This window comes from Acipenser ruthenus, chromosome 15 (genome assembly GCF_902713425.1).
Source record: "Acipenser ruthenus chromosome 15, fAciRut3.2 maternal haplotype, whole genome shotgun sequence".
Lineage (NCBI taxonomy): Eukaryota > Metazoa > Chordata > Actinopteri > Acipenseriformes > Acipenseridae > Acipenser > Acipenser ruthenus.
The window spans coordinates 24646982-24671519 of NC_081203.1; the positions used below are offsets into that span (position 1 = coordinate 24646982).

The window sequence follows — 24538 nt, forward strand, 5'->3', positions numbered from 1 at the left end:
GTATGGCAAATAAATTAACCTATTAAACACTACAAAGCATTTCTTCCTACCTGCAGTATTGTATAGATCAGCTTTAAGGTAACAGGCAGTTGCTGGTATGAGAATTTCTTGTCAGCATTATTCTTCATAGCTGGGAAACGTAAAAAAAGAGCCTGTCATTGCTGTTTGCAGTTAATGATTATCTGTGTCTTAAAATGTATATAAAAATTGAACTAAATACACAGAACATATCACAAATAAATTGATAAAAAAAAAACTGTGAGAGGACAGTGATTGTCATTGGAATGGCCTGAGATCTTTGAAATGAGTGTGGTATTGAAATAATGAACCACCGCTGGGCAGCTGCCTGTTTATCTAAATCACTAGAATGATTTATGCCAACTGTGATTTATAGCATAGGCCAGCGGGGTCTAGTCTTAAAACAGGTAAGATTTAGTAAAATTAATTAAATAGATGTTACTTTTCACATTGGCAACAATTTGTGATCATTAAAACTCTCAAAGGAATGTAAAATATGACATTTTGTTTTATTACCCTACCCCTAACTTTATTAAAAGGACAGAGAACTTTTAGGATTTTTAACCATAATTATTTAATTTTTTTGCCATCATCCAGTCAATAAAAAGCCTGAGCCCCTAAATGTTTCATGATCTCTGATGCTGATTTCTCTGTTGGATACGTACTAAGTTTCTCAGTGGAGCCGCTTTTGTTTCCAGGGTTGCCTCCTTGTTTGCTTGTCAGATTCTCCTCCTCTACCTCAGTTCCAATGGTGAACTCCGGTCGAGGGAAGATGAGGCTCTCCTCCAGGGTGTCTGTGGGCTCCTAGAAGGAAGCCATGAGAGATATTACAGCTTCTGCCTTTGTCTTGGAGGTCAGGTTCTGAGTTCGTGGTCACCCTGTGATTCAACTGTAGTTGACTTGTGTGTTTATCTCTAATCAAAGAAAATAACAAGTAGAGTGAATATACAGCCCTTTAATGAAAATACATGTTGGGCTACATTTTATTACACCTCCCTTCTTGCACCATTTTTTGGAGGTTTCAAAATAATAAACAGTGTTTTTTACAGTAGCTTATGTAACATGCACTTAGTGAAACTGTATTACGTTTATACCACTCCCACATTACTGAGCAATAGAGCTGTGGGAGTGGTGTGACTCAACTACTGACCTAAACCCCAATCAAATCTACGAGCTGCTCACCACCAATCGGATCTCTTCCTTTGGTGCCAGTCTCTCCAAGAGCTCGCATGCCAGCTGGTAGCAGAGGATGCTGGACTGGCAGAGGTTGCACTCGACCGCCTTCTCATCCTTCTGGCAGGTGTGGGAGCCACCCCAGGGAGCCTGGAACACGTTGTTGATGATGCTGATGATGTCTTTGGACAGACTGTTGTCAAGACCAAGGGTGACTCCGTCATCTTGTAGCTCCATCTGCCATACACATTTAAATAATTCAGTTCAGTGTTTATCTATTGTAATACAGAGATACAATATGTTTTGCATTATTCCAGGTTTTCTTAGGTGCTCTCTGGTTTAATTTGAGGGATTGTGGCAGGGCAGAGTCCTGCTTGTAAATAGTGTTTTGTTTGTGTGTTGGTGGTGGTGGTTGGCAGGGATGGGGTTAATTCCTATCCCTGCCAAATACATGTGAGCATGTGGCTGTTCCCAAATTAGATAACTGGTGCTAATTGGGAACAGCCACATGATATAAAAGAGAGCTAAAAGCCCCATTAAGGGGCAGCGGGGAGAGAGCCACATGTCTGTGTTGGGCTCCAGCTCACTGTAATAGTTTTACTTGGGTGACAATTTTCTTTTTGATTTTGCAGTGCGTGATTGTTTTGCATAAACCTTTATTTTGCTCTGTGAGCTTTCTTTTTGTATTATTTGAATAAATATGCGCTCTGGCGCTTAAAACTGCAATCTACCGTCTCTGAGCTTCTTGTTTACATTCAACCATCTTGTCACACATGGTGTCAGAAGTGGGATACGATCGCCACTTGGAGTTCAGAGTGGTACTGCAGGCAGTTTAAAAAAAAAAAAAAATCCTCATCCAAGTAAAACTATTACAGTGAGCTGGAGCCCTACACAGACACATGTCTCTCTCCCTAACTGCTGCCCCTTAATGTGGCTTTTAGTTCTCTTATTTATAGCATGTGGCTGTTCCCAATTAGCACCAATTATCTAATTTGGGAACAGCCACATTCTCATATGTATTTGGCAGCCAAAGACCCCCATCAAATGTCTTATAACCGGTTCAGAGAGCATTTGCAAGAGCTGTGAAAGCCACAGACACAATAATAAGAGCTCATTTAATTAAGACCACATTTCATTTCACAGGATCATCATTTTGGGACCTTTTCGTACATGCTATTAAACCAAGTGTTTTCTTAATCTGAAGTGCACAACAGTAAGATTTACATACTTTTCCACAACCCCTTTAACATTCAAGTAGTAGTAACAAGCGATACAGTATCTTTCAAGATCAAAATCTAAGATGGTAAAATGGTACCTCTTAGAAGATAAGACTGAATTATGTGTGTATTTTTAAGGATGTTGGGATTTAACTTTTAGAAGATGGGACTTGAAGTCCTCAGTTAGCTGTATGAGGATGGTTTTTATTCTCAGGTTGACACTGAAGCCTTGCATGTTCTCTTACCTGCTTGAGGATGAGGTCGAACATGAGGATGAAGCAGTTGAGGTTCATGTCGTCCTCTTCGCAGTCCAGGTCGAGGGTGCGGTGTCCGGCAGCATGGCTCAAGTGCTTGAAGGGGCTGCAGTGCAGAGGGCTGGGGAAGGGGCTGGGGAAGGGGCTCAGTGTGTTGTGCTGCCCGTGACGCCCTGGATCTGACACCACGCTCACCTGCATGGGAGGATGAACAGAACTACTACAGCTACTGATCCCGAGGCGTTCATTGTTACAGTGGGGCACAACTATGACTCTTCATTCCTATTCCAGTCCAGGTCTTTGTTGACAATTGCTGTCCACTGATTGTAAAACATAACTTGAACATACTTATTTTAAAACAACGGAAAGTTAAATAAGAAAGGAGGAAGTATAGAAAGGTGGGCAGAATGGTTACTGGTACAGACAGAGCAAGGTTTATAGAAAGGGAGTCCACTCACAGTTGTGGACAAAAACCCTTGTGAGGAACTGTTTAGAAGCTCGGACAGCTGTACCTACCCTCCTTGCCCCAAGGTTTCCAGCCAGGTCATTGGCCCTTGCCTTCCTCTGGTTTGCTAATTCTTTGACAGAGTTCACGCCATCTGAAAACATTCCAATCAGCAACTGCAGGGGCACCACTATATCCAGCTCTGATAACACCTACACAAAGATAACTTATTATTGTGTGTGTTTTAATGGGTACTGTACTATTTCATGAATAACTCAATCAAATAGACAAACATGTCAGCTTCATCAAAGGTGACTGTTTCATCACTGAGGGGGCTCTTCTGAGTAACCCTGGTACTTACATGAAGCCAGAGCAGGGCCTGCTCCTGTGCAGATGCTGGATACCCAGAGAAGCGGCAATTTATGAAACCAAACATCTCCTCCATAGAAAAGGGCAGGGGACACAGCTCGATATCAAACATTTTACTGCAAAAATAATACTTTTATTGACAGTACTCAATCCTGTTAAGTTTGTAATATACTCTGTAAACATCAATCACCAATAATAATAATAATTATATTATGATAACTTGGAATGGTTTTATGACACTGCAAAACTAAACTTTGAGTAAACTTGACCTAGAGATTCATAGAACAAGCAGACAGAAGATTTACAAAAACATTAAGGGAGTGCATTACAATGCTAATATTACCTGAGCACTTCACGGAACTCTTTGAGCTGGCTGTCTGGTACCTCGGTTCTGATGGCCTCCAGCCACTCCGGCATGATGCACTCCCACACAGGCTGGCTGATCACGTTGTAGGGGATCAGGCACAGGATCTGGTTCAGACCCTCCTTCAGCTGCATCACTGTGTTGCACGACTTGTCCCAGTACCCTCCAACCTGACCGAACAAAACTTACTTGAAGATGTTTCTTCATCAACACATTCATTATTCAGTTTTATAAGCATGCTGAAGGGATTTTATATATTCTACATTAACTTTTTACTGGAACTTTCATTTTCTATAATGCGAAACACAAATAGCTTGGCCTTGTAACTGTGGGGAGCACTTGTATGAGTTCTATATGGTTCTCTGTAGTTGTTTCTAATTAAATCATTATTTCTCTTGCTTAATAACTATTCCAACAAAAAATGCTTCTGAAAAGACTCTTCAAAGCTGGTGGGTAAGTAAAATAGGGAGACATATCAGCAAGGCACTGTTTATTGAAGCACTGAAGCCTGTGTCAGCTTTTAAGACTTTTCAGAAGATTTTGTGCTGGAATAAAAGTTTGTAAGGGAAATACTTATCTAATCAAAGACATCAATAGACAGTCACACAGAACATATATTAAAGTATTACAAAATGTAATGTTAGGGGGAAAAAAATAGAGTATATATCCCTTTAAGCAGCTGCTGTTTTTGATTTTCTGCATTTATTTCAAAATACTGTCAAGAGTGTCACATACTCGAGCAAACTCCACCGGCTTGGGAAGCAGGCACATGACCATGACGTCAAAGCGCACGTCACACACAGTCTTCAGCCACTTTGTGACAAACTGAGGCTTGAGCTTCTCCACCAGACTCCCCACCTCATCATCCATCATGTAGGCGGTGGAGTGGAACCACTGGAACACCATGCTGACCAGCCTGGCCAGGCTCTCTGTGGGGGTGTTCTCACTCGGCGTGCACAGGCTCACCTACAACAACAGCAAAGACATGACTCAGAACCCATTTCAATCCCAGCCCCTCAATAAGAACCTGGGTTGAAACTGCTCACTCATTATAGGTTAGCCACTTTTCAGTGATGTTTGCAGTGACAGCTACCACTGATGAAAGACACAGATGACTTTAAGGAACATTATAGCCAATAATAAAGTGAGCTGTTAATAAACTGGGGATCAAACAATACACTCATAACTCAGAGTACTGTATGTAAAATGCAATAAAAGCATCGCTCAAAGTACTGTAAATAAAATGCAGTGTTTTTGAGAGGAGAGGGAAGGGAAAAGATAAAGTACTAAACATGTGTATTGCAGTTTCTTTGTTATTTCAATTGTTTCAATGGCTTTGTGGTCTACTGACATGGTACTTCTTGATGCTTGGGTTTCAGATAATATATTTCCAAACCCCCTGGGATGAATTATTGCATGCTATATGATGCACATCTGTTTTACTGTATGGTCTTGATATGTCGGTTTCAGAAATATCAATATGACATAACACATAACAAGGCAAGTACTGTTCTGTCAGGTTCCTTTGTTTAGTACAGTGAACAGAGATATCAAGTGGACATGTTGCTGCCGTGAACAATGTGCTGCCACAACTACAATTCTGAAGCAGTACAGCATAAACACATAAGAACAGGGTTTATGGCACCACAAGTTAAAGGAAATTGCTGCTTGTTTTGATTTATAAGGAAAGTGATTCCCAGAAACAAAAACTTCAATATGAGTCATTAATGTCAAGACATTTTAGATGCCATCATAACCTACAGATGAAACCCTTAATTCTATGTTATATATATATATATATATATATATATATATATATATATATATATATATACACGTTCTAGCTCAAAGAGCCAACTTCCCAATGTTTCAATATGCCTTTGTCGATATGCCTTTGGGAAAGTGTGTTTGATAACAAACATTTGGAGGTATTTATTGGCTTTTGATACCATGGTAACCACACATTTATTTCTCTGTGAAACCCTAGATGGAATTATTTTCCTGTAACTCACTGAAGCCCATCTATTATTCTCTTTCTCTCTCTCTCTCTCTCTCTCTCTCTCTCTCTCTCTCTCTCTCTCTCTCTCTCCATATATATAGTTGTACCCCCATGATAGAGATGTAATTGTATTGGTTTATAGGGTATTTAATTAGTTTCAATTATGGCTCTACCCTTTTGTTCTGCTTGGATTTTTGGAGAAAGGGACACTGGGCAACTTTAACAGGCAAGCTGATTCAAGCATCATTGGGACATGTTTATAAAGATAACTGCAGTGATCTGGTCTGGTAAGATATGTTTGAATGTACTGTGCTCGTTTAAAGATCTATCTACATATGTACAATGACCAGGTGGGGCCTCTATTTGCTTGTTCTTTTTTATAAGTTGTGTTTAGAAATTACATTTGCTTCATGTTTGTAATGTTATTATTATTATTATTATTATTATTATTATTATTATTATTATTATTATTATTATTATTATTATGCACACTGACAAACATATTTTTTACACTTGGCATGGCTGTTAGCAGCAGTTTACTCTAGTTAAATCCCTAAATGCTCAGGTCCTGGTGGGTACGTTTCTTACCAGGAACCAGATGCCGAACTGGCTGAGGAGGCGCTGGTCATGCTGGTCATCGTCTTTGTTGTCGAAGTCTGTGTTGTCCAGGGAGTGGTGTGAGGAGGACAGACCCATCTGTCTGCGACGGTTCATCTCGTACTCTCTCAGCTCTGCATGGAATTCAGCCTCCTTCAGCAGGCTAACAGAAACACACCAATGCTTACAGCTAACATTTACAAAAAATATACTGCAATCAGCTGCTGGACAACACATATATGGGTGGCAGCATACTAGTGCATGTCTTACGCACACATGGTGAATTAAGAATTTCAATATTCGTGCAGTGAGCATTCTTGCTTAATTAGTGTTCTCAAAGTTATGTTACTGTAGTTAGTGTACTGTATTTTGGGTAGCACACTTAAATAAGGTCAGTTTACTGCTTGTGATAAATAGTTGTGTGTATATATTTGTAGGCTTAATGCATGTTTAACTCTAATACTAAGTGTATAAAAATATAAAAATGTTACCACTGTGACACCTTTCTACCTATGTGCTCTACCATGGTAGGTGCCCTTTACACATGATCATTGTATTACAATTAAAGTAGCACTACATTCCTGTTTCTCATTTTTACCACTATACTACACTGCTCCTATTACCTGATGACAGCCTCCACAGTGCACACCAGCTCCTCGGCTCCACACTCCCGAGTGTTGATAGGAGGGGGGGACGTCTGGTAGAGGTGGGTCTCGGCCGCTGCTCCCACCTCGCTGCTATGATGGTTGACATGGCAACGCTTACAGTAGCGAACTGGCCTGTTGCCGTGGTGTCCACAGCACCCAGCTGAGAAGCAGGTAACTACTGCTCTCCTGACGTGTGAACTACAGTTCTGTGTAAAATAAATAGGGTTTTTTAAGCCACTATTTTGTAGGTTATGAAAAAATAAAAGAAAAAAGGGTAAATATATTATACTTTGAGTAATATGTTGTAACACTAACTAATGTTCAGACTCAAAAAAGTTTCTCACAAGATTGCTACAAAAAGGAAAAATGCACCCAATAAAGTTAACAAACCAGAAATAACTTTAGGAATATAGTTAAGTAGCATATAAGCAAGTCTTATTAGTTTTAGAATTATATTTGGTGTTTTTGTCATTCCTAATAACGATTTGGGAGTAAAAAAAAAAGCTTTGAGGACAGCCCATTGTATCTATCTACCTATATTGCATACACTGTATATAAATTTTCCTTACAACTATTCAATGCTATACAAGGAGAAAGTGAGTTGATGGAGGCTTTTAGCTGGAGAGAGACAGGCCATAGCAATGGCAACATTATGGATTTCATCTGATATGATACGAAGATACTGTGGTAATTCAGTCGACTGTGGTGATTCAGTGGATCATACCATTGGATCATACCATTGTAATGGTATGCCAAAATATGAAACTATTGCCACTGTGGTAACTTTCTACCAAAGGTATACATATGCAATAGTAAATGCCGTTGCGCTACCATGGCCCCTTAGTGCAGAATGGTTGAATTTGGTAAGGTTAATAATCTATTGTGCTAGTTTTGTCCGGTGTATAATGAAAAATAGCCTCAGGCTTTGAATCCATGAATGAAAAATGAAGCAGTGCCTGAGCTCTCCATCTACCTTATCTGCACTTCAGGGGAAGATTCATTTCTCAATGAGCACAATAGGCTGTCAAGTGGAATAATAATGTTCCACCTACACTCTGTTACTGTAAGAAAATATTTCCCTTTAGCTAAAACAGATAATAAAAAACATACCGGTACATTATATACAAATTATATTTGCAACATATTGTACAGTACAATAGGATAATACCCAAAAGACTAGTTTAAGGATATGTTAATAAACAAATATGTTATATAGTAACTAATTAAATAATATTGTACTAATGTCATTTTTGTCTTACAAATGTGCCTTTGTACTTGCTTTGCAACTGTTCTGCGTTGGTCCATGCTTATAAAATGTGTTTAGGGCAGTTAAGTATTCTCTGATTCCCATAATGTCCAAAATTTAATTTTCTAAAAATAGTCAGTGGATCCAGGGACATACTTAATCTTTTTAAAAGCCTGGTCTGTCACTGCCATGCATTACAGCCTATCAAATGATCCCTTTGTTCTCAATGTCATTAGTGAGAGTTGATCAGATCAAAGCATTATGTACAGCACTTCCTAAAATGTTTGGCTTACAGAAAAAGACCTGCAATACAGACAGGAATATGTTTTAGTTAGCATTTGTCAGAAAGACTACTTTATATTTCTCTGTGTTGTGAACACTCTGTAGAAGGCACATTTCCTATTAAGCATCTTGTTAAAAAGATCACATTTTTATTAGCTATGATCATGTATGAAAACGACACATTTTTGACAAAATAATCTTATTGACTATTGACATTTAATAGTATATCTTCGATGTTCATTTTATCATAAAAAAGTGGTGCAATATATTTGTATATTGAAAAATGTAGGCTTTACCGTTATATGACTGTACCAAGGAACACTTACAGAACTGTTGTTAGTGTATCTGTTTAAAATTGGTTGTGATTCAAAACAGAATTGCTGCAAGGCGAATGCTCTTTTTATGGTTGCTTTGAAAGGTATTAAGAAGAAAGAGCTTTAGCTTGAGGGACTACCATGTGCCTCTAGTTATGAGCTATTACAGAGATATTAAGCAGAACATAACACTGCAAAGAGATGCGTTCATTTAAAGTCTTTAGACTGATGCACTCATAAAAAAAATTGCTGTGGGATTCATAAATGAATGTATTCCTATTATGCTACTCTTTGGTATAGTTTACATGCCACAATCAAACAAATGGCTACTTGAATGGACCCTGTGCAATAATAATAGCACGCCCAAACAGATACATTTATATAGTACTAAGATGAATTTTGTAATACATATGAATTAAGTTTTATCCAGATTAAAATGAAATTAGCTCCACAAAGATACATTTACTGTATATTATCGGCCTGTTATATTTGGATTGTGACATCACTAGTCTTACAATCTGCAGATATAGAGCACTATACTCCTAATTTAATATACTTTTCAACTTTGATCTCTTATTTATACATATTTGAAACATTACATCATATACAGTATATTACAGTGAATCTAGAAATTTCACATACCAAAGAAATCCACTTTACTGTACAAATACAAGTTCACATTTCTTGTCCCATAATATATCTGAATGCACAGTTGAAATCTGTAAAATGCAGATGTTTGACATTGCACAATGAAGAATGTTCTAATTGGTTAAGTGTATGCTTATGAGTTGGCAAATACCATCGCAAAACTGTAGGCAGAACGAACAACCAAAGATAACAATGAAGGCAAGTAGTGTTTCTTTAAAAGCTCTAAATCAACCACAATCAAGCAATGCTCTCAAGTACCAGGTAAATGAATTCAGCAGACCAGGGGATTGCATTGCCACATTACTTCCCACATTACTTCTCTATAAAAAAAAGAGAGTTGCTAAGTCCATACAAAAAAGGTGCTACGCATAAAGCAGTGAACTTGTCATTTTGCATTTTGCATAGTCATGTAATAAAAAAATGCAATTAGCTTTCATTCAGCCCACCTATGATGAGTGTGTACAATATGCTAGAATATTAGCAGTCATAACACTGGTAAATTACACTGTCAGACACCAACAGTGCTACTACATTGAAGTAAAAGCAGCTTCATCTATGAGGAATAGAATTTAATCGCATGGATGTCAACAATGTAGTTTAAAGATGGTTTAAAGCTTTTATGGTACAGTGTAAAACCTGCACATTTGTTTGTCTTCCAGTACACTGTAAATTGGGTTCTGCATTGCAACTGTGCTATGTGTACTCTCATATGGGAGGATTAATTAATGATATCTGGTGAGGGCTGCATTTATCTCCGGCCTGCAGATGAGCAGCAGTTTAAATTCACTGTGGCACTCTCCCCGCAGCTCAAGGCTCTGTCTGCTGAATTTGCATTCCCCTGATGTATTCTGCATGTCCGCAATGCCCTGATGACTGCAAATGAGATACATTACAATGGAATGCTCGGCCATGAGAACACCAACAAACCACAAGAACAAACCACACACACACACACACACACACACACACACACACACACACATAGACACACACGCACATAAATAATTAGCCCTCTGCCACCAAAACACAGGTCAGTCCTTACCTTCTTCTGACAAATAGCGGATATTTCAGCTGTAAGGGTGAAGGTACACAGAATTTCAACAAGGAAAAGTAACCTACGAACATAATGTCAGGGCTGGACTACAGACAAGAGAGCTATAAACATGTAACAACAGTGTGCAAGGTGCCCACAGCAGAAGAGTTTTCAAAGGTGTGTTCAAAATGACTTATCTCTTTATTGTCCCATGATCAATTTCTATAGTAAGCCAGTAAAACCACTAGCGGCTTTCACCAGCAGTTATTTTCCCACCTGAAACAAGCTGAACAGACCCCTGTATAACTGCACATTTACTTCAACTGTAGTCTAACGAAACCTGTCATGTGCAGTTAAAATATATTTTACGAAAAAATGAAACGATGCTAGCAACCCAATTGAATACATGTTCCGCATTTGTATATTTAGCTGTTTGTAATGCAAAAAAACACTTAATAAAAATGAAACCAATTAGAATTCACATTAGATAAAATCTAGGACAATTATGGATATGAGCTGCATGTGTGGCACCTTGAAAGGGTAGCAGCATAGACATACAATCTACTTTTGAGTTTCTCTGTGTATTAGTGGGTCATTCACAACTAGTTTAATTCAGTGTTTCGTTATCGACTGTCTAACATACAGTTTGGTATCCTCTTCAGATCCACCATAAGAATACTGCATAATACAAACAAAATCCATAGGACCATGAGGTCTGAGGAGGGTGTATCAACCATAACCAAACCGTCAATTTAAATACATGTTCTCTATGTGGAAAGAAAGGAAGAAAGGAAATTGCACCAGTGCCAGTTTATGTAAACTATTGTTTCAATATATTTGTGATGTTGTCACAAATTTGAAAGTGATTAGTTTGCCTTTATGTTAGGTGTTAAACAATATACAAATTCATTAAATGTTATGGTATGATGCTATTTCTTTTCTTTCACTACCAAATTGTGAGCTCCAGACTAGTCTTATTTTGCCTCTTAGATTTTATTCATTTCTTGGCAGCCACTAAATTAGCCAATATCATATTGCTGCCATGCCAAACTATTACGGAATGAACCACCATTAGGAGTTATTAATACATATTTGTTTGGGCTGGATCATTAGTTCTGATTCACTGACTGCAGGCTAAAGTACCATCTGGCTTCATCAACCTTCAGGCAGTTTTGTTTCTGACACAAATAGTTGCATTTCAGATTAAAAAAAACAAACAAAAAAAAACATATTTTATTCATGGAACATAGTAATAGAGCCTGTCTGTGCTGCATTAGCACATGCATTAAAAATGATAGCATTATTGGCTGTATCAGAGTTTGTTACAACAATGCAATGCGAGTTTCTTCTGTGAATGGGAGCTGAATTTACTCTCCTCTAGTTTAGTGCAAAACTCACCTTGTGGCAACAGAACATCAATGAGCCATTCAGCATGATCCCTAGAAAGTAAAATAAATAAATAATGAAAATAATGATTTTAACCAAAGTTCATGAAACAGATACTATGGTGAACTAGGTAAACATTGACACACCAGGTGAGTCAATGGCCATGGGGACCACTGTTTGACATTCATTGATCTTGGTGAGAAATAGCCCCTCGATTTAATTATTTGTTGTTGGAAGGACCCCATTGGGATTTGCAAGGGAGTGCCTGGAAGATGCACACTCACTGACCAAGAGAAATAACAGAAAAATGACTTATAATACATATTTCAATAATCCAGGAATTAGTTCTTCTTACAAAGAGAAATTCATTATTTTCAAATTCAAAGTTTAAGCATTGAACACACAAGGTCGAGCTGCTATTGCCTGGTGATTAAAGACCTTCGTCCTTTTCATATTTTTAGCTCCAAGGACGAGATGGGGGAGGCGGTGGAATGGGTTGGGAATATCAAGATAAAATAGGAAACGGGTATATTTAGAGGTTACTGGTTAATTGGGAGAATGACATTTTGTGCTTTGAAGACCGACGCTTCTTTTTCCAAACAATCATTATAAAGACAAATTCAAACTAACAGCCACTACTGCAGATAGTGATCAGCTTGTTTAAACCAAACAGAACATCAAATAACATCTCCAATTGAAAGTGCTAGTTATAGTAATTATATATTTATACTGTATGAAGACAATAAACAGCCCTCTCAGATGGATTTGGATATAGCCTGAGTATCTGATATCAACAAGCTCATCTTGACCTGAAACACTTCTCAGTCACTACACTGCCTGAAGCGATGAGATCTAATAGATGAGCAGATGCTGGCATTTTATTCCCAAATCCAATGCTCTGTGAGCAACTGCAGACAGAAGATTTCTGATTTGAGCCTGAAATACAGTATATTGTACCCTATGAGGGCATTTCAATCTTAGACAGCAGGCTAGAAATATGCAGTCTCTGTCAGCTTACATCAGACCAAAAACACTTCATGTATATAAATAGTTAAGTTCGGGTTAAAATAAATAAATAAAGATACTATAGAAAAGAACCAACTTGAACAAGACATACATGTGATGAAAGCCAGGGTTAGGTTTATGACAGGCAGGGGAGAATGACAGCTCAGTATCACAGTGGTTCTGTACTTAGGGGATATAGTGGAGACACTGGTAAAATTGTACAACCGTGGTCACATTTTCATATTTTGACATACAGATAATATAAATAATACAATCATATAATAAAGGTGAATTATTGTGTTGCTATTGCTGGTATGATACGTTCTCATATTATAACATTATCCTCATGTTATTTTTTAACCATTTCAGCACTTTTTGCCTGACGGTTTCTCACCTATTACAATATTGCTGTTTTTTGTGCATGTCAGATTTTAAAGGTGCAGTTTAAACATGTCCTTCAATAAAAATACAATTCTTACCCTGCAATCCTCTGGCTGCATTCTTCACATATGTACAGTGGAGGGGGTTTGTCTCCTAAAGCCACCGAATGTGAGGGGTCTACGCACATCTGAATGATATCAAACAGAAAAACATGTCGGGATACAGCAGGGTGATTCAGTGCTTTACAATGAACCATCTTTTATAGATGTCTAGCACTTTGTTGAAAGCACACATTTCCATTAGTTGTATTCCTTCCCCCAATCATTATAGAGATGTAGGTGTCCCTTTTGCTGAGGTCTGTACAGTATCTGAACTTGTAACCTTAAGTTATGCACTATGGCTGCCTAAATTATCTACATCTGACACTGTTGACATTCACTGTCTAATGTTAAAAAAAGAAAAGAAATGAAACAACAATGGTGCATTGTGAATGGGAATTTATAAATAATCAATAGAAGAAAAATGCATTACCTTTACAGCTGGCTTGTTAATTGCATTGTGGCATTCAATGTGTTGACAATGGATGGGATTCCATGCTGAAATAAGAGAAAAAAGAACACTTAGTCTGTACAAATGAGTCGTGGTGGTGGAACCAATCAAGTTTAAATAAATAACACCCTAAATGCATAAAACACACAAACGCATAAAATGCTAAATTAACTCAATGACTTCAATACCAGTTGATGTTTAGCTGTTCGCATATGGCTAATCAAACAACCATGACTGTTAGCTGTCTGGGCTGCAAGCCTATTCAAAGTCTCACCTGTGTACTGCAGTCCTCTGTACTCACTGATTGCTCCAGGTGGCTTCAAGTTTGGCCAGTAGTGGAAAAGCATTTGAACTGCTGGAGGTTTCACCTGAGATGGCCCATAGGCTATAACGTACAGCAAATCCTTAAAGACAACACAGGTGCCATGTTATTACAAAGACTGTTTCCTTGACTGGTCTCTCCACAGATTCCTTACACATCAGTGATCCGTTTTACATATCCCAAAAGGAATCCTTTCTCGCCTTCACTTCTATTCAGTTTATCTAATGTGCCACCTGCAGCTCAGAAGGCTTTCTAGGTTTTATATACTAGAATACAATTCCATTTTAAAAGTACTATTTATTTTTCATTATGGGTGGTCATTTTCATGTAGAGATGTTGGTTATTTTTTGTAATTTAATTTTTTGTAACAAATAGATATTTATAGAGCAAGCAACAACACTTTTTAGGGATGTTAGATATATTAGATTAATAATAATAAGCTGTTTGCGTAATTAGATCATCATCTTAATGTATACCTATATGATTAAAGCTGGAAGCAAAAACTGTCAGGGCTTGATATTACAGGTACTGGTACATGAAAGACTATTCTGTTTATTGGACTTTCTAATTTATTTAGCAAGCGTAACTTCATTTTTTATAAGCAAATGCCTGCTTGATTGTACATCATGAAGAGGCCTGTTCCATGTTATATGCTGTATTTCCTCTGCTTGTTTTTAAATGAACCAGTGTTTACAATGAAGGGGCTTGCATTCTTAATACCTTGTAGCTGTCTTTTAAAAAACTATCATGAAAGGACAATGCAGATAACAGCACAGAAGTCCAAAACAGATGTCTTTCTAGCAATGTTATTTGGGATTTAAGTGCATCTGATGAATCTTTTATACAGGCAATCGTAGGTATTTCTCTACAAAATTGAAAAAAATGCCAACATTTTACCAATAACAACCGTCTGAGAAAACCAAATCAGTAGTAAATGAACTAATTCTAAATATTACAACTACTTCTGGCTGACTACCCTCTAAAAGAGTTGTCAGTAATTCAAATGTAATCCTTTATGAAATAATATGATTTCCTATTTAGATAAGCATGCCCTCACAAAATAAATCATTCTCATTGCTACAATAACCCTGAAATGTTGCTTACCTTCCAGACCTCCTGCTTGTATTTCATGAGGCATTCCAACAACTGACAGTGATACACTGAAAAAGTAAAAGCATGTGAATTAATAAAAACAAAACATACTGTGAACCAAAAGCAATGTTAGTGAAACACAAAACAAAAGCATCAGCACAGCAAAATAATCTCTGCCCTGGTGTATGGAGTGTGTTTACAGCTGGATAAAATTCCAGCAGACAAACATTTGTGTGCTAATTGCACTGGTCAAATCACACCTTTGTGGCTTAACTAAGCAGCACATCAGCCAGAGGCAGTTAACACCTGGCAACCCTTATGCACATTGCTCTAAATTCAGTCCTGTAAAATTAGTCCTACTGATCTATAGTTGTGGGATGCTCTGAGTGGATAGTTATGGTAAATGAGTGGGATAGGTGGTTGGCTAAGATTTGTATGAAAAATATATGTTTTTAAATTACACAGAAAAAAAAAATCTACCAGGGATAACTTTTTTGGTTTCTTATTCCAAAATGTATTTTTTAAAGGAAGCCTTAGGTTGGCACACTCACCAGGATTGGAAGTGTATTGCATAGCAATCATTAACATCGAAGATGCAGACAGATTGACATAGGCTGGAACACCTCCTCCTCTCCTGTTTGAGCCCACTAACAAAAACAAATTGCAAACAAATCACTTGCGTGTACATCTACATCATCTCTCATCTAAAAGTTCAGAGCTTTGTTTGCATGCCTTGCTTTCAAGTAGTCTAACACTGCCTTGGTTATTTCACCTGGAGAGTGAAAATGTCCCGCTGCCTTCAGCTCCTTCCATCCTGTCATTACCCAACAAGCCATTCTGCTAACGTCTGACATGCTTTGCAGGCAGTGACATGTATTGACACTACTGAGGAAAAATGACCTAGCGAAACAGTAACTATTTGGAAACAAGGCATGCAATCTAAGAGCTTTCTTAAGCCAAGAATGGCATTGGATATCATTTTTAAAACAGTTTTAATAAAACTGCACATATGAGATCTAAAAAGCAAATGAAAGTACATAGCTTATAAGATCTGTGGCATCATTCCATAAGCTAGAATCTCTTTCATTAACAGGAGTCAATTGAGAAAAGCTTGACTAGCTAAGTTGTGAAAACAGAGAAACAGGTGAGACTTACATATGGCCATTGGCAAGAAAGATGTGCTAAGATATTCAACAATGTCCTTGTGCAGAAATGGTGGGAATGTTGCTAAGGTCGAGATCATTGTGTATGGTAAAGTGCTCAGAATATCATCACCGAGAAACGGTAGAAGACAAGTCGTTGTGTAAAATATGGACTGTCCAAGATCTGAAGAGAAAAGAAGAATAAAAATCAATGTTTTTTGTCTTAATATTACCCATTCTTTTAATTAAAAAAACAAACATGCTGTGCAATGTAATTAGCTTATTAGTACAGACCTCCCTCTTTACCACCAACTACGGGACATTCAAATAAAATACATTTTACAGTATAAAAATTACACTAGAGTGTCCTGTACAGTAAACATCAAAGATTGCGTTGCATTGTCTGCATTGTATTAGTTTCTGAGTATCTTGTTGGCGGTAATGTGAAGGAGACTGCAATGCATTTCTATACAATAGCTTTACTTTGTGAACTGGCAGATAGTGGACTGTGAGGGTGGTGATATAACAGTGAAAATATCCTTGGTTTATATTGGTTCACATTGGTGCTGAGGGAGTATCTGGCAGAATGTGAGGGTGGCATTAAAACTCGGTGCAATAAAACTTGCATATCATTGAATGATGAAATCCATCTGTATTCATAAAAAAAAAACTAATTGGAATGCCAAATAAAATGGCAAGGGAAAGAGAAAGTAGTTTGCAGTTTAACGTCACTGCCTAGTTGTATTGTCCCCTTTAATTTATTTGTACTGCAGCTGTTTTATGGATAAACCATGCATTTAAAGATATTCATGGGTTTTAAAAGACACAAACCCAATGAGTTATTTACTTGCCTTACTTAGGAAATCTGTTAAACACGCCCTTAAAAAAAAAAAATTCTGTACAGCAGTTACAACCATAATAAGTGCAGAAATACTCTCTCTGAAATAAATGATAAGATATACAGATATACTAGACAAGACAGACAGATACAATACAGACTGATATACCTTCTCTATCATGCTTCTTCCTTAACACAGCATACATAAATATACAGCCATGGGACACAAATGTATAGATTTAGCTATGCAAAGCATACTTAGGGACCAACACATGGCGCAAATGAAACATTTTAAAATGCAATAATGCCTTGTCCTAGGAGGCATATCAAGATAAATGCAAATTAAAAGCACTGAAATGAAAAAAAATATTCACAAATCCAATTCCTGGGGAGTTAACATCCAGCACTGATCTTCATACAATTTTATCCAAAAATCTCAACTAGCCTTATCAACTCCATTAAAAGTTTCTTATGGAGTTGAATCCTCCAGCAAGAATTGACTATCAAATAAAATGGAGGCTCCTCCAGTACAGGAGGGATTTCCTTGTTAGAACAACATCCTTACAGATAACAAAATTTAAATAGTAATCATTAACAATGCAAGATTTTAAGGATTTGTCTCATAAAATATTGACGTGGATTGGTGCATCATGCGGTTTGATCCCTGAGCTTCAACACAAATCTTATTGTTAACTGTTTACAGAGACTGTGTTAAAAAAGGCAGCCCGATAGCGAAGGTCCACAGTGTCCACAAACAAGCACTTTAGGCTGCAGCTTACCGTGTTGACCATGCTGGAGCAAGGGTACAAGGTCAAGCACGGTCACCAGCGTCACATAGAGCCCCTGATAGTCCAAAGAGGGGTAATCTGACAACTGAGCATCCCGACTTTGTTGCCCGCGGTCAGACGGGGTATCACGCAGCACGCTGTAAAGGAGGGAGCGAGTAACTGAAGGGTTGATGGAACTGACTTGTGGTCTTAGAGATGGTGTGAGTGGGAATGGCACAGGAAAAAGACACATGGTCATGGGCACTGCCAAATTGGAAGCATCCTGGGTCTCCTTCTTGCCTGTGCGGGATAGAATGCTGTTCCAGGGATAAAGAAAAAAAGAGACAACAAAGACACAAAGAAACAGCACATTACATTGAAATGACACTACAGACAACGTAATAAAAAAACCAGATAAACCGCACATAGGATGCAGTGTCTTGTCTGTTTGTTTTTTTGATAGGCAAGATGTTTTGTCTATTTTTTTTATTAGATCTTTTAAAACTGGTTCAGATCTACTGCAAAACTGCAATGATCACTGCATCTCATGCGTTATCTGGTGGTAAGGAGCAAAAATATAAAAACTCACATGTTTCAGTGCCAACCCTATGCTTTGACAGAGGGAGGCATTGTAACCTTTGACCGCTATCTACAGCAATACACAAGGCTGACCTTACAAGACAGCTGGTTTGATCAATTCTTTTGTTGACCAATGATTTGATAGCTGTTTATTTTTGCTAGTATTTGCTTCAGTTTGTAACTATAGGGGTGGCACTCTCTGAAACATGTTTTAGCAAGAAATAAACATGTGTGTCAGATAGGTAAACCCTTAACAGCACATGTTTATTGCACCAAAATAATGTCTGTATGCATAATTATGATACCTTGTCGGTATCATTTGGGAATAATGAAATCCAACAGGCATATGGATTTAGTTCTAAAAACAAATGTAACTAAACTACATTAAGGGAAAACTATAAAAAGAAATAATAAGAGGTTGCTTAACATTGATGATCAGTAGCATTATGTATGTGATCTAATGGCAATGGAGGTTTTGTGTGCTGTCTCTAGTCTCTGTAGGTTATATACTGTATATATATATATATATATATATATATATATATATATATATATATATATAGATAGATAGATAGATAGATATTGTTTGTTTTCGAAATACCATCATATACGTCCCTACATGTTGCTACATCTGTTAAATAACATACCTGTAATTTATCATTTCATTGTTAACATCCTGACAACTTTTTACACTTAGAACTTTAAAGTCTGTTTCAAAGCTCTTTTCAAAATGGCCGCTCTAGTGCACTAGCGTTTGAGATCTGTCCTCTAAATCACTGCAGCAAGAGCGATTAAAAAAAAAAAAAATAAAATAAAAATAAACATAACAATAAGTGCTCTGGTTTTTCAGTTCCGTACCACATCATGGATCGTTATTGCTGTGTTACCTGTTTGACAATGTGGGCAATAATCCTTACACTATAAGTGCACTAGAGCGGACATTTTGAAAAGAGCTTTGAAACAGACTTTAAAGTTGTGTACAAAGTTGTCAGGATGTTAACAATGAAAATTACAGGTACATTATTTAAACAGTTGTAGCAACAAGTGGGGACGTGTAACGCTATATTTTTCGGAACCCCGCTACTTACTCTTTAAGTTTTTAATCTACTACAATTGAAGTACACAAATTGAAATTAACATTTGTGAATTCCAAATAAACCCAAGCTCTACACTAAAGAATATCAAATATTTTATATTTCAAACTTTCACATTCACGTGCACATTTTGTATTTATTTTTAATAAAACCACACAATGTAGTGGCCAAAGCCGTCTTGCATTAAAAAGCATTACGTAGCATGAGATACAGTAAATCCTGGCATGCAACATTACAATAGAATATGTATTTTTCATATCCCTTTATTAATGAATACATTATTCAAGATGTGCAGAATATTCAGAATTTACTTTTGAATGAATTTTAAATCAATAGCACAATTATAATATTCAGCCATTGGGTGGTTTTATACACTATGTAATAAACCCCACTTGAATTGAATGCAAACATTAAAACCTTAAACGTGAAGTTAATTTAATCACAAAAACTGAATTTTTTGCACATCTCTACATATTGCCTATGATGTAGACACATTCATTGATATTGTACCACAGCATAGTATACAAATCTACTGGAAGTTATACCAGAAACCATGATTGATACTGTAGCCAATGGAGACATACAAGAGACATTTTAAACTCTTATGCAATATTGATATGGTTTTGATAACTTAACTTAAGCTGTGTCTATTTTTAATTACCCAAAAAGTGGCAGCCTGAGCTTGGGTTTAAAAGCTTTTTACCACTCGCATTCATAAAGTATTTAAACCAGTTCCACTCTCTGCCTGGGTATAATGTAGACTTGGTGTTTAGAATAAGCTAGTATAGAATAGCTGGTATATTTTAGGCTGCTTGTTTCATCATTTACAAGAATATTGGTTGTTAAACTCTATGTGTTGGTACTTGTGTGTACATTTTTATTGAATACCACAATACATTCACGTATGACTTAAAAACATTTCTGTTGGTGGCACTGACTGGATCATCTCTGGTCATCACTTTTCTAAGTATTATTTGCTCATTTCCAATTTGAACGTTCATTTTTTTATTCTTCAGGCAATTCATTAAAGGTATAGTTTATCGGCTGGTTTCACTTGAATTATCATACCTGAGATAACATTAGATAGTCCAAGATTATTGCTAATCGGAGTTAGTGAAACCAACCAAAAATCATCAACATTTTCCTAATATTAGTTTTATATCTGTGTTCAGTATGACTCTCCATTGTTCATCAGTATATGCCCTGCTGAGTAACTACTCCAGCAAAAATGTCTTCTGAAAAGACAACTTGTGGGGAAGCATACTAAAGCATACTAGTGTTAGGCTGTGCACTGAAGTCCTTTGGTTAAGCTTTGAGTACTGAATATAATTTTTTAAAGTTTCCCCACAACCAGCCTGAGCAGTCTTTTCAGAACAATTTATTTATGGGATAGTTTGTAAGCATGGTAAATAATTACGAGGAAACTGTAGATAAAGTATCCCTTTAAGCTGTAGTATCACAAGAATTAAAAGCAGGACAGTGACATTTGGTGAGTTTTACCAGAGCACCATGAAAAGCAAATATAGCACCACAATTAATTAGCATAGGAGAAGGCTCCTCCAAAGCATCTAAATTCCTGTTCAATAGTTTAAACTCTATGACATATGTTTGGCTTCCTGTGACATATGTTTGGCTTCCTGTGTCCTGCCGCAATGAATCCAAATTCACTGTACTGCCATTAACACTTTTGCAACTACAGCTTCCTAACTTTCACCCCTGTATCTACTGTGTGAGTGGGTGTCTGCTTCATAGTCAGAAATAGGCACAATGACAATATAAGCAATACCCGGACAAAATCAGGACAAATATCGTAAAACATGGGGGATTCTGAGCCTGAAGAGTACAAATACCTTGCCTTATTAAAGCAACAATACATGAAAAATAAATGTTGGTCTGTATTTTTCAGTTTAAAATAATAACTCAATCTGGTCATCTGACGAGCCAAAGGGTTAAAAGGGTTCATTCCTCTTCCCAAAACTGCAGGAACTGACACACTTAGAGGTAGCATATAATGCTCTGGTTTCGTAGGTATGATACTGTGGCCAGATGTTTTAGATAAAATGGGGAAAAATAACATTTTTGATTGCTCTCAATCAAAAATGTTATTTTTTCCCATTTTTCTTGCCAAACCCAGGCCTAGTGGGACATAAACTCTGTTGTTGTATAATATTGAATTATGCAATTCTACAGCATATTCGCACCCTCCCCTCATACAGGCCCTTCATGGGCCAAAACTGTACCAGTGTGAAAAAAGTTTGGCCACCACTGATCTAAATGTAATGCCCCACAAACATACCAAACTCAAAAGGCTTTTTATCCGGCATTTGCTACTTACCTTAGCAGTGTTTGGGAAAAGTATTTCAGTGTGTTTGCTATATCCGTTCCAGATGGCACAGGGTAAATATTGTGAAGCACACGGTTGTGATACTCTTGCAAGTATCGTATCTTAGAAGCAACTAAACAAAGAGCAGAGTGACAAATGTATACATGGATGACAACTATGGGTTTTGTGGACACACACTATAGTTACTTTCCATAAGACTCGTTTACACAATACATACAGTACAGTATGTTTTAAAAGGTGATAAGTTATCTTACTTTCTTTTTTAAAAAAGATAATGGTCTACAACATGGGAAATTTGCCTGTAAGTGACCATATAAAATTAAATATTTACTACGGAAGTTGTTTCACCATTATTGGAACTACAATGGGGCATATGTAAAATCAACTTTGGTATTTCACACAGGAGTTAAGATGGTTCAGTGCTGTCATAAAATAAGAACATATGAATGTGGCAAGAGTCAAGTTTATTTCAGTAAATATTCCCTATGATAGTTCCATCAAAGGCGAAACAAATATAAATCATGGTCATCATTGTGTACAGTATTAGAAAAGCACTGTAAAAGTCATGGACCATAAAGTATTTGATTAGAAAGCACATTTAAAAAAAGTTCTCTCCAGTTTTTTTAGAACTGTAGATCAACCATTCTCTGCTTCCATGTTTCACAAAAAAAAACTCTCCCCTGTTCCCATTTGTGCTTTATTTTTCATCTCTAAATTAGAAGTCTGCAGGGCACGGCCCATGTTACAATACCATGCAAAGTTTTTAAAAAAAGTGTCCTACCTATCCTCCAATTCTTAAACCCTGCACATCTGGTACAAAATTATTATCAACATAACCCTGCAAAATTCTGTCATGGTTCTGAAAACTTTTTAGAGGATTTAAAGAAGTTCAAAACAACAAAGCAAACAAAAATTGAAATCATGATCATGCATATTTTGAAGATTTTATTATTTGGATAGCGAGGCCATAATTCAAATGTAATCCCAGCCAGTCTATTTCCCCAGGTAGGGGAGTAGCAGAAATACATGCACATAAGCAGCAGTGTGGAGTAGTGGTTAGGGCTCTGGACTCTTGACCGGAGGGTTGTGGGTTCAATCCCCAGTGGGGGACACTGCTGTTGTACCCTTGAGCAAGGTACTTTACCTAGATTGCTCCAGTAAAAACCCAACTGTATAAATGGGTAATTGTATGTAAAATAATGTGATATCTGTATAATGTGAAATAATGTATAATGTATATTGTGATATCTTGTAACAATTGTAAGTCGCCCTGGATAAGGGCGTCTGCTAAGAAATAAATAATAATAATAATAATAATAATATTGATGACATGCAAAATGCCTGTAAACACATACAGCATATGCATGGATCTATATGATATGATTGTACATTCCTCCCAAAGATCCAAAAATACTATCAATATAATCCTGAAATCAGAAGTTTAGAGTGAAGAATCAGCAGCAATATGCAAACAAAAACAGGTAGATACTGTTTATAACAACAGACAGCCAGAAAACCAAAAGAGAAGTTACAGAGGACATATTACACTCCTCTTTTTATGTTGCAATATTTATTTTGTATTTCAATGGCTTAATTTAATTACCTTCACTTAATATACATTTCAGGGGTTACATTTGATAACAAACGACTCTCCTCCATTTGATACCCCAACACAAATGCAATTATCCAAATACAAACACAACAAGTGTACAAATGGCCCAAACATTGTAATGCAAAATAAGTAGCCTACATTCACAAACTCACTAATAAACAATGTTCCTTCGTTTTTCATTTATGATCCAGTTACTTATTCCTAATTTTGTATTCAGAAAAAAAACAGGGCACCACTGCTTTCCCAAAAAATCCTTACTTATTTTTTAAGTGTAAACATTACATAGGTAGGCCAACAATAGGATGCATAACAACACACATTTTTTAAACCATGTTTTAACCAAACATAAATAGAGGTGTAACGTGCTTTCTACAAAACCTGCCTCCATATTGTTTGCATTTCTGTGTGAAAGATACCCAAACGACCTTGAGATTTGTGTTTCTATTACCAACCTTATTTACCTTTTGCAATCTACAACTTACTTATATTAAACAAAATAGGTTTATTCTTTTATAACAAAATACACCATTCCCTTCCCTACCCCCTTGATAACCCCTGCAACGTTGGACGTGTTGCAACCTGCCATAGCAACAACGGCTTCATCACCAAGGACAGCAACCGTGATTTGGTTTTTAATACAGAATGACAATTACCATTTAAGAACCAGCTATTACTTGTATTTGAATGTGATACTTACATTGCTCGGCTTTGGTAGACATTATCAGCTTTAGTAACAATCAGACATCAACGTTGTTTCATCGCTGCAGTGCGAGTTTATTTGCTGGTTAGTATCAGAATTGAAGGAACCGTCTTGCGCTCCA

At 37.0% G+C, this 24538-nt stretch overlaps 1 protein-coding gene across 4 annotated transcripts in view; it reads right to left on the reverse strand.

The window, feature by feature from the left end:
• The window catches only part of LOC117422565 (protein unc-79 homolog), a 52128-nt gene extending 27590 nt beyond the window's left edge, over positions 1-24538 (reverse strand). For 3 of the 4 annotated variants that reach the window (XR_009307395.1, XM_058987563.1, XM_058987562.1), the window contains exons 1-21: positions 24415-24538; positions 22097-22217; positions 18101-18405; positions 16497-16667; positions 15893-15988; positions 15354-15409; positions 14202-14331; positions 13910-13974; positions 13477-13565; positions 12005-12045; positions 10616-10644; positions 7060-7289; positions 6428-6599; positions 4576-4806; positions 3820-4010; positions 3469-3592; positions 3179-3319; positions 2654-2857; positions 1201-1428; positions 684-822; positions 51-130 (exon numbers count right to left, since the gene is read on the reverse strand). Coding sequence is in view for 3 of the 4 variants with exons in the window: in XM_058987563.1 (XP_058843546.1) it covers positions 51-130; positions 684-822; positions 1201-1428; positions 2654-2857; positions 3179-3319; positions 3469-3592; positions 3820-4010; positions 4576-4806; positions 6428-6599; positions 7060-7289; positions 10616-10644; positions 12005-12045; positions 13477-13565; positions 13910-13974; positions 14202-14331; positions 15354-15409; positions 15893-15988; positions 16497-16667; positions 18101-18405; positions 22097-22217; positions 24415-24436 (2865 nt within the window). In the remaining variant the exon portion in view is untranslated. The remainder of the gene's footprint in view (positions 1-50; positions 131-683; positions 823-1200; positions 1429-2653; positions 2858-3178; positions 3320-3468; positions 3593-3819; positions 4011-4575; positions 4807-6427; positions 6600-7059; positions 7290-10615; positions 10645-12004; positions 12046-13476; positions 13566-13909; positions 13975-14201; positions 14332-15353; positions 15410-15892; positions 15989-16496; positions 16668-18100; positions 18406-22096; positions 22218-24414) is intronic. The other variant, XM_058987564.1, reaches the window with a different exon arrangement.